The sequence below is a fragment of the Falco biarmicus genome, chromosome 8 (genome assembly GCF_023638135.1).
Source record: "Falco biarmicus isolate bFalBia1 chromosome 8, bFalBia1.pri, whole genome shotgun sequence".
Taxonomy (NCBI): Eukaryota; Metazoa; Chordata; class Aves; order Falconiformes; family Falconidae; genus Falco; species Falco biarmicus.
The window spans coordinates 35,530,096-35,541,493 of NC_079295.1; the positions used below are offsets into that span (position 1 = coordinate 35,530,096).

Below are 11,398 nucleotides of genomic sequence, written 5' to 3' on the forward strand. Positions count from 1 at the left end.
TGGTAAATCAGCAGAAAATTTCCTCCTACTTCCAAAAGAGAAACAGTTATCTGAAAGAGTTTGCCTTAATTCAGTGGAAAACTCAACATAAACAAACAGGTGCAGGATCCCTCCCTGAATGAACGCTGTTACCACCCGAGGTAAAAGAGCTTGTGAGCCTACCCCAGACTCTAATTTTCCAGTTTTTAGCTCCAGCCATTAGACATTGTGTCCTGCACAAAAAAAAAAAAAAAAGGTCAACTAAGTAATTATTCATAAGGGTATAAATTACAGCAAGAAACTTTAGTCAATCATTCCAGCACTGCTAAGATGCCTTTATGGGTTTGGATTAGCAGGAGACAGGGGGAAAGGATCCTTACAAGCAGCAGAAACTAATATGTCCCACAAGGAGCCAATGCAGAAGCACAGCAATTTCCTTCCAACCTCACGGAGGAGCAAGGTTAGGGCAGAGACTGAATAAGCAGCTATCATGCTGCTCAGCACCACACAACTGGATTTGTTTGTACGGGTAAGATGTGAGCGATGGGAAACCTCAGAAGCTTTGGGGGGTCAATTCCTTTTCAGCATTCAGGAGCTGCAATGGTAATCTCAGAACATGGCCAAACTTACTTATACTGACAACAGGCAAACTGGTTAAAGAGAAAACCAAAAAGTCTCCTCCCTCCCCCGTATTTATCCAAAAAGCTGAAGTAAGCCCAAAGTCTTGCCTGCAATTCAGTGGGACCAGCCCCGGGGTTCAGGTTTTAGGACACCAGGTTGTGTCTGCCCATAAACAGCCCATAGTGCTGAAGGCAGAGAAAACCACGCGTGTCCATGCTCCCACGGTGCAGCAGAGATGGGGACATGGCAAAGCCAGACCCACCGCAGCCAGAAAGCGATGCCAGCCACCACCTGAGCCCAAGGAGCCCGTGGGGCCGGGCGAGGGGATGGATGGGCCATCAGGGAGCTGTCACCAGGTCTTGTGCCTGCTCCCCTCCTCTAGCCAGTAGGAAGAGATACAGGAAAACAGAGTCAGGTTTTGGCTCTCGGTCATCACACACAAGGAATTATAAAAGTTATTTTTTAACATGATGCTCATGTCTGCAGGTCATCTCTGCAGCAAATATGAAGAGAAATGTTTGTGGCAATAATCCCGCGCTGGCAGACTGATGCAGCTTTTGAGCTGAGTAAGTGTTTAATGCTCTAAAGGGATGGGGAAAAAAGATTTCTTTTAGATAAATTGCTTAATTGGGAAGTCAAGAATTCTCCTGCCTAAGCAATTGCTTTACAAAAGTAAAAAAAGTTTACTTCAGAATCTAAACCTGCTATCCATCTAATACCCACGGAAAACTAAGCAAAGGGGTGCCAGGGGTCCTCAAACTACAGCCTGCAGGCTGGATACAGCCCCCCAGGGTCCTCAATCCGGCCCCCGGTATTTACAGAACCCCCTGCCCCCCCCCCCCCCCCCCCTCCCGGGGTTGGGGGGGGAAACCAAGCAGCTGCAGATGACTGCCTGCCACTTCATCCGCGCGCCGGCCCCCTGGTTAAAAAGTTTGAGGACCCCTGGGGTAGACACTTGCCTTTATATTGCTGAAACCACAGCTTTAAAAACATAAAGAACGACTCTTTATTATTTTAGTAAAGTTTCTTCATGCCTCGATTACTGTACTGAAGAGTAAATCCAGCACCAGACACCTTTGAGTTGCCAGATCACTGACCGATCATTTTGCCCACCGGCAGAGGACAAGGAAGGGCATTCAGCCCTCACCACTGACATCTAATGGTTTTGGAGATCAGTTTAATGGACTTCGGTGTATTGAATCACATGGTGCTGAAGATCTCAGAGCAAAGCTCCAGTCCCTACTTTCCCCTGACTAGGAAATTCCCCCACCTTATGCAGAAGCATGAATGGAGCATTTACTGTCACCAATATGACCACTGGGCACAGCTGTCTGCCCCTGCTTTCTCCTTCCCCCATGAAAATACTTCAGCAGGTGCCGGCGTCATCTGCACAGAAAATGTCTGCATCTCACTTACCCACAGGGTCAGAACACTACCTACCACACCTACAGATGACAACCAGTGCTCTCTGACCAACAACAGACAGACACATTGCCAGCCAGGGACTTGCCCTTGGGCAAAGCACAATTAGCACAAAGGAGAATTAGGATCACTGAAGAGGTCAGACAGGGCACCTGCCCAGGAGTCAGCAGCAGAAGGAGCAGGATTACCACCTTAAAGAACAGGCCCACCTTTGCAAAATCTTTTTAATGATACAAACTTTAAAGTTGATTTGATATTAAGTGCTAATATTTTGTAACTTTCTCAAGCTATAGGAAAATAAAAAGTATTGTCCTTTAATATAATACCATCAGTTTTTCCACGCTGATGTTTGCTACTGTAAATCACAGCATCCTGCACACTTGCACGCAAATAGCTTTAATTTTCTCCACAACTGTGTTAATGTAAAAGTTCTTAGAAATTTGTGAGCAGAAATGTCAGTGGTTTACTATACCTGAAATCTCTTCCTTACAAAGGCAGCTCAGGTTTTGCAAAAAACAATAGGATTGTTATTATTGAAATATTCACTTTTATAAGCTATATCAATTAAAACATTACAGAATACATTTAAAACAACTTATAATTTTGAAAATACTAAGGATTTAACACCTGTGTACTGTCATTGCCTCTCAGTGCTAAACTATTATTGCTCAGATAGCTACATTTGGACAAAGATTACCAAAATATTATCTCTGTGTGCTCCCAGCATTTTTTTTAAGAGGAAAAAATTACATAATTATTGTCCTAACTTTTAGGACAAACTCATGGTTTTGGCTTTTTTTTTTGTTTGTTACTGTTTCTGTCTTACTAGGCAAATCAAGGGACACAATTGTAACTAATTCTGTGTTTACATTTTTCTAGGTTTCTTCCCCCTATTGCCTCTTTCAAATAAATAAACAAATAGATAGATAAAGAGTAAATAAAACTAGATGTAGAAAGCCTATTTAACGAGGCAAAAAATTGAGGTTTTTCCCCAGCACAAAGTCTGTGGACAGTGTGCTAACTTGTTTCCAGGGGGCCACGCTGAGATAACACGGCATAACACGGCAAACCTCACCTCTGACACTTCTCAATACAAGTGCATTATCTCTGTCTCTTGGTTTCTCTTTAAAGAAAGCCTCAAGGCTGTGACTTTCTGTAGCAATTTTAATGTGACTGGCCAGATCTAGCAACGTAATCTAACCTAACAGCCGATATCCCTACTAACGTCTTTTTTAGCTGAAGCTAAAATACAATACTCTATTCTAATCTTTCTTCACTTGCCAGCTGCCTTTTAATAGTCAGCCGCACTCTGAGATCCCGTCTTCCTGTGACTCCTGTGTCTCTGCCTTCTCCTGACAAGGTGCCACCACTGTCTCGCCATGTCCTTCAGATATCACCTCTGTTTCCTTCTCAGCTTCCTGTAAAATTTCCACAGGGCTCACCTCCACATCCTTCTGCCTCGATAAGGTCACACACAAACTCAAGCTGAACAACCGTCTCTGTGTTGTGGAGCCACAACCCAGTTCAGTTCCAGTCTCCCTCTTTCAAAACTAAAACTTCAGAATATTTTCCTGATATATTCTCGGGGAATATGTCAGCAGCTCAAGACCAGCATCATTAACACCAAGCTTTAAATATCCTCGGACTCTTTCCCACTTCCCTTGAGGCCCCAGGATGGCACCAGCACAAGCGCTCTCTGACACTCTCAATGTGGAGATGAGACCCATTAGACAGATGCTCACAGCACCTGCCCACCATTCCGCTTGTTAGCTGCTGCTCCCTTTGCCGTCAACACTGAGGAACCAGCACTTTAAAGCACAATGCACTCAAATTATTTTACTGGTTAGATTTCATATGAAGTAAGACATGCCCTCGTCTGCAGCAGTTGCATTAATTTCACAGCCTAGGACTGTGGCGAGTCTTTAATTGAGCTGATGACTCTGGTTCTAGGTGTTGCCTTCCTTTAGGTATCCGGGGTTGGCATATATTGCTGTGAATCACTCAATTCCATTCACAGTGTAATGAACCTGCAAGTCTAGTTCTCTTTCTTTGGAACAAAAAGCCCCCGAGCCATTCTGCCACTATCAGATGCCTCATTTTTAAAAGTCATGGGGTTAATTTATAGGTGCCTAAGATGATTCTTTGCTTCTGGCACATAATGCAGGTAATGCCAGTAACATTGGGTGTTGTCAACACCTGAGAAGCCAAAGCCACAAATCCAAAAAAATGTCAAATGATTAATGCAGCACAATCACTGGCCTGGATGTTGCATAATTTAACATTTATAATTCAATTTGAGGACCTCAAATAAAAATCTTTAAACATGAAAGGTCCTAAATAAATTCCAAAACAATGTTCAGGTGGTTGACAGCAAGCAAGTCTTATCGTGCTAAGTTTAAGAATGAAATACTGAACAAAATAGGCACAAAATTATCTTCACACGTTTAGTAAAACAGTTTTGCATTAAAGAATGAAAAAGATTAAATTCCTCATGATGTGATATCCTTTCAAGTAAGTGTTATCTAACACTCACAGACCCATATCTTAAGTGGCTTCAAAGAGAATTAAACTTAATGCCATATTTCTTAAAGTAATGATTTGCAGTTGGAAAAATTTTATATGATTACAATCCAGGAAAGTACCAACTTATTATTAAATATAATTTACCACGATGTTCATGCATATTTGCGTATATTAGTTTTAAAGTGACTGCCTTCTAAATTCCTAGCATTACAACTAAATTGGAAGCTATAAGTTGTCTACTTATTACAATACACTGCTGTGTATGGTTACATACATCAAATGTATACCACAGAATCAGTGTATATATATTTAAATACATAGAAGTACCCAACATTTACACTTTTTGCTAATTGCTTTTAAGTTTTACGAAAACAGCAGGGAATTAAGAGTAAAAAGTTTGGAAAGCATAGTAACAATTTGTACAGGCAAGGAAGAGCCAACAAACGTAACCCACTGGCAGGTTCACAGCAGGCAATGGAACGCAGGAACAACCCCGGTCATTTCCATCTCTGCTGAGCAGTGCTGGCACTTGCTGCTGGGGTACACTGTGCCCAAGCATCAGACCTATGCTGATGCTATGCCACTCCTTACAGCACGAACTTGGGATTTGATTGCATCTCCTTCCCCTTCTTTCTCTTTTTTTTAAAAAATAGTACTTTGTTCCAATTGGTACCAACTGAAAGTCACCTAAATAAAACTAATCTTGATGTTACCTTTGACACAGAGCAATTATTTCTTCATAGACTGGAAGGGGATAATATATAAATATTTTAAACTGTTTTTTCTTGTTCCTGCAGCTTTTTATTTGTAACACTGCATCTTCTTACAGTGAAGGAAGGGTTGCTTTTAAAAGGAAAAGGCACTGGTTATTCTCTAGTAGTACAGATGTTGGCAAGGAGACTGAAACAATATGGAAAGGTATATGTGGAAATGTGAAGATTTACAAGCTGTGATTAGTTCTTCAAACTTCCATCTAGAGACCTCCAGCCTGTTATACCCATACATACATATGTATCATCATGGCTGTATTTTTGGTCTGAAAATACCAATAAAACACACCAGCATCTCCACTCAACCCAAATGTGATCAAAACCAGTTTGCCAAAATGGACATAAAGCAACTACAAATGATGAGGATGCAATGCAAAAGACCCCCAGATGCTTTCAGAGAGTAAGACTCAAGGTATTTCTATCATGCTCCAAGCCAATTTCTTTGATTAGTGTTATAATCACCTTTGGTGTCCCCTGATGGGCCACTATGCACCTTTAGAGTCTCAAGAACAGGATAAACACAAGGGCGTTGTACATCTGCTCAGCATTTATGAAAATAAAAATATTTACTTTGATCTAAACATGCATTTTGAGATGGCCGTATCCAGAGACATGACAGCGACCTGCCTTCCCCATCGCCAGCCTGGCTGCAGCCTCCACTGCCACCTCCACGCTGTGCTTCCCCAGAGCTGCATTTCCTCACGTGGCAATGTAAATGTGTTTCTACACGGCACAGCAGTGCTGTGATCATCTAATGCCTTAAACAAAGTACCATGCAAACCTACTAGTTTTACACATATCACTTTTTCTTGGGTTTTTTGCATTATTATGCTGCCATAGACTGCCTTCCTAACAATGACACAGCCCTGTATTACTTGTGCCCTTTGTTACGTATTATCCTGGATAATTCATAATTGAACACACACTGAGATTATCTGTTGGTGACTTGCTTTTGATGTAATGGATTTCAGAAATGCTGTTCTCATTTTAAGGGATTTATTTCCTAAACAGCTAGTAGATTGGAATGATTCCCATACCTGCACAAAGCCTGTTTTGTGCACATCCTGTGGGCATTTAAAGATCTAACTACCTTAAGTTTCAACTTGAAAAGTATTATCGAACAGCCTTTATGAACAGGAGGAGCTGTATCTCTCTCTCTTTAGGAGGAGGTGCGTGTATGGCAGTTTGCAGGAGCAGGCAGATATTTCCTGCTAAGGTGCAGGTTTGGTGTAAACACCTTAGTTGCTGTAAACACACATGTAAGTCCACAGGGAACACAACAAATCCCCTTTAAATATGTGCTCCTCAACCTGACTGTAAATAAGAAAACTATCAGTAAAACAATATTCATCAATTAGCAAGTGTTAAAACACTACTACAATAAACCTGAAATGTAAATATTCCCGATACTGTCCCTGGATACTGATGAAACTTGCTGCAGAATTTTTGCTGAGGACATATCTGCAACTCTAAAAGCTAATGAATAAATAAAAGTGAAAGGAAGGCAGGGAAGAAGGAAGAGTAGAGTAAAAGGGTATAACATACATATTATATTACACAGTAATTATGAGCTTCTGAAATGCCAATTAGTAACTCCTTCAATGATCCAGCTCACAGATCAATATTAGGTTGATAACAGCAGAGAGTCATTATCTGGTAGAGTACGTTTTATTATTAAAGAATGTAGAAAGCCACAGAAATATTAGCTTAACTCCTCTTTTTTTTTTTTTTTTTCAGTGCAAATTGTAGTCCCAAACGTATTACAAGCAAGACATAAGTAATTCTGTTCCACGGTCCCCATAATTTCAGTACAAATATTTGGTTTGAAAGAATTCATAATGGCAGACCCTAGCCAGCCAAGACAATAATTCTTTTCTATTACTGGGTTGTGTTTTTTTCTTTTTTTCCTCCAAACAAGGCAAACAATGTTTTAACAGACTTTCTCCTCTGTCAGGGGCAGGGGGAGGCAGGGAATTAAAAGAATAATTTGGCCACCAATTCAACATGAAAGTGCATAAATGCAGAGAGATTCCCCTGGAAGAGCTATTTTACTTGCTGTATGGACAAGATGAGCCAAGGGTGCGAAGAATAAAACCAGGTTTGTTGCCCTGGAGGGGGGCTCCTGAAGTCAAAGCCGTAATGATACAGAAAGAAGGCAGGTATTTAGTATTCCCAGCTAGACCCTAAAGTTTTTGTTACAGATCTCAGAGTGAAAGATCATTATTCATAGTGGTGTCAGCAAGGTGGTAAGATTTGCAATTTCAGAAAAGCTGTAAAAAGGCTTAGAGGTAAAAGGCAGCTTTATTAGGAGATTTTACATTTTATCCATGGGGTTTGGTATCTTTGAGCTTTTTTTCTTGCTTTATATTAGATTTTCTCTGTCAACTTGTTTCTCTGCCACCAAAACTACTTGCGATGCAGTACACTCAGTTCTCAGTGCTCTTGGATGCAAAAAGTTGTACCCTTCCCTCAACAAAGAAGGATGTTAGAAAGGGACAGGTTGTCCCTATGTCTGGGCACCAGCCCTCCTGCAGTCCCAGGGTGATTCAGAGCAGGAACTGTCATGGATAAAGTTTGCACGATTCAATTTACTGGACAAGTGGATCATTCAATTCTTTGTTATGTGGATGCATTCAAAAGTTTATGCTGCATTACAGAGAAGTGAGTAGCTGATCCCAAAAATATTGAGAAGTAACATTACACAGACTGTAACACAGAGGAGCTGAGATGTCATGGGTTCACGTGTTGCAGAGAAACATAAAACTGTAACAAAAAGAAAAAAAAAAAAGAAGGGTTTTCATAGATCTCATTCTAGTTGGTGTGAAGTTTTCCTGTAAACTTTTTTCTTGAATCTTCATAATTGCTGGAACTAACACCGTTTCTCTACAATTTACGATTAACATGCGATTTATGTTCTTCTGGTCACTAATGACATATTTTTGAAGTAATTTCCAATATGAGGTCCTCATTACCATAGGGCAGTTACTGCTCATCTATGGTCATAAGTACTTTATCGTGGAGCATCCATTTGCCTAGCATGGAAGCACTTGAAACTATTTATAAAGCACATTTTACACCTGACACATTGAATTAGGAGCAGAAAAATGAGACAGTTTTCTAATGGCATCAGCATTACTGTGTTGGTTTTAAAACGGACTCATGTCTAGAAGGCTCTGATTCATGTTCTCTTTTTCTGAAGACTATTGACTCATCTGGGTCTTTTGTTTTTGTTTTTGTTTTTTTTTTAATGGCATATTGATATTGGTGGTTGTTGTTGTTTTGGCTTAGAAGTCCAGTCAAATGAATTTAATAAATGTTGCTGTCAGTGAAAAATTAGCATTAGCTGTCCCAAATGTAAGGGGAATACTTCCCAGAGCAAGTACCACACTGCTGTCTGTTCTCCGGTACTTTCAGAGAGAGACCTGGAGAGGATGAAATGGTTTTAAGCAATTTAACATTATATATGCTGACTCTTTGAAGTGGGCCAGGGCAATTGTAATTCATCACTTCCCATGGCCTTGCCCATTTGAGCACGAACTAACTGGCCGGTTATGGTGTGATGGATACAGTTACACATTACATAACTGGTCATTAGAAGCACAGGTCAATCCCCACCTTGTCCCCAAGCCTACAGACATTTTGCATTACTGATAACACACTGTGAAGTGTAATGCAGCCTATATAAAGATGACAGCGCTAATAGAAGACTTACACCTTTAACCCCCTCCCGCCTCAGCTCCAACTCATGATTTTTATTCCTAGCACTAACTGGATAAAGCCCAGCTGACAATTTGCTAACACGATGCGCAGTTCAGCTGCTCATTCCGAGAGGACAAACCAACCCCAAACCCTCCAACTCTGCCTGTGCACTGAGCAAAACCCCAGCAGTTTTCTTCCCCCTACATGACCCTGCATGCAGGCTTGTACCGGGCGATCCTGAGTCACAGACAGCAAAGCACTGAACTTTTCAGGCTTTCACATCATTTTATGAAACAAAATAGCCGGTATAAAATGTCTTGATTTTTTTTTCAGAACTAAGAATCAATGATCAAATATTGTCACTGATTGCACTGTTATTTTATTTCAGGAGAAAAAAAAACCATTTTTTTCTGCAGAGGTACTTCCTAGCGAATACAAATCTGCTTAGGGATTTCATTTTATCACTGTAGAGAGCAGCAACTCGGCTAGAAAGTAGTTTTCGATCAATGCAGAAGCAGGATGGTGTCAGACGCTCGGGGAAGAAGACAGTCAGGGAGAGAGCCCGCTGTTCCCCGGGGGGCTTCCCCCACCATCGTCCTCGCTGCCCAGCCACAGCACCCACGCACATCTCACACCTGAGGACAGCAAACACACAGCCGCTCATCTTCCTGGGTCGTTCCGACCGGGCAACGGCGAAATCCCGACTAACAAGTCGATTTCACGCCCTGTTACTGAACCACAGCCATTAACCGTACAGGCAATAGAGAGTAAAGATGAGGGAGACACCAACAGCCCCGCGCCCGGCTGCCACCTCCTCCGGGACAAACTTTTGTTCGAACCCGGCGAAGGGAGCCGGGGAAACCGCCGCCACCGCCACGATGCCGCTCCCGCCGAGCCGCTCGCCGCCAGACCGGCGGGCAAACTTGACCGCGACGCGCCCGCCGCCCCCCGGCGCCTCGCCCTGACCTCGGGCAAACTTTGCCCGTGCCCGGCACGGTCCCCCCGCTGCGCCGGCAGGCGGGAGGGCGCAGGGGGCAGCCCCGCGCTCCCCGCCGACGGGCCGGGGGAGCCCCGCAGCCGCCCGCCCCGCCGGGCTCGGACCCTACCTTGACGGCCCGGGCGGGCTGGCACTGGACGTGGTGGGACACCGTCGCCGTCTGGTTCATGTTGCCGGCGCGGCGGGCTGCGGCGCCGGGCGGGCACGGGGCGCCCGCGGCTCCCGGCGCCTCCGAGAGGCCGGGGGGGGCTCCGGCTGCGGCTCCGGCTGCGGCGGCTCCGCGCCCCCGGGAGCCGCGAGAGCTCCGCCCGGCGGGGGCTGCCCGCCCCGCCCGGCACCGCCCGCCGGCACCGCCCGCGCCGTCCGCCGGGGCCGGGACCGCGACCGCCCTGGCGATGCGCGCCGCCGCCGCCCCCGGGCCGGGCCGCAGACACTGAGCGAGACCAGCCCCCGCTGTGCAGCCAAACCCCGCAGCGCTCTTAGCTGAGATTAATAAGGTTGCAACAGAAAGTTTACGCTGGCTGCACTTCCCTCCGCGTTCTCCGGCACGTTTTCCCGTTCTCCTTTCCCCATCCCCTCCCCTGCCTCCGCCGCTCTAAACCGACCCTGGCCCGCGGCGGAACCGGGATGCAGGCGCTGTGTGTACCGCAGCCGCGGCACAAGCGCCCGCCTCACGCCCACTCGCCAGCGCACAGGGGACTTCCAAAATCTCCGGGCTGTGCTAAGTGCTGCAACAGCTCCACGCTTCCCCACAGGTCAGGAGAAACGTGGCTCTGATCAGATTTTTACCCAAGTAACTTTTTGTGGGTTTGTTTGTCTAAAAAAAATCTAAAAAGCTATCCCCTCCAGACTGTCAGCAGGACTTGCCAGAAACACACACAACGCTCTTGCCACAGGTCCAGCCCGCAGGCTCTATCAAAGCTGGAGGATTTGGAGATGGGAGCTGGTGAGCTCCGTGAGCAGATTGTGACACCTCAGGCTGACAAGGAGCAAGCAATATGTCTGTATATACATAACATTCCTAAATGATCTCTTGCTTTAGAGAAACCTCCCAATAAAACAAGGCACAGTGTGCCATGCACCGAGGCGTGAAACTGCAGCCGGGGCAGGTAAGGTCGGTTCAGGAGGAAGCAAAGAAGAAAAAGGACAGACTAGCGCCAGAAGCCATGGCACAAATCTCTCAAACTGCTGATTTGGAGTCTCACTGTATGAGACTCCAGCTTCAGGCAATCTCTGAAGCATCTGTTCTTTCAAGAGGGAGGCTGTTGAGCACTATTTGATACTGTATCAAAAGCTACACTCCCAGCACAGAAAGCTATTGCTCAAAAAAAAAAATGGCTTTTAAAAATTCAGGCCCCAGGTTGAGCTCATTCACTGGTTCTGTGTC

General features: G+C 44.5%; 1 protein-coding gene across 1 annotated transcript in view; it reads right to left on the reverse strand.

Annotated features, from left to right (window-relative positions):
• DPP10 (dipeptidyl peptidase like 10) overlaps positions 1-10,327 on the reverse strand; it is a 548,469-nt gene extending 538,142 nt beyond the window's left edge. The window contains exon 1 of the mRNA XM_056350156.1: positions 10,121-10,327. Coding sequence (XP_056206131.1) covers positions 10,121-10,180 — 60 coding nt within the window. The 5' untranslated portion in view covers positions 10,181-10,327. The remainder of the gene's footprint in view (positions 1-10,120) is intronic.
• Between the last annotated feature and the right edge of the window lie 1,071 nt (positions 10,328-11,398).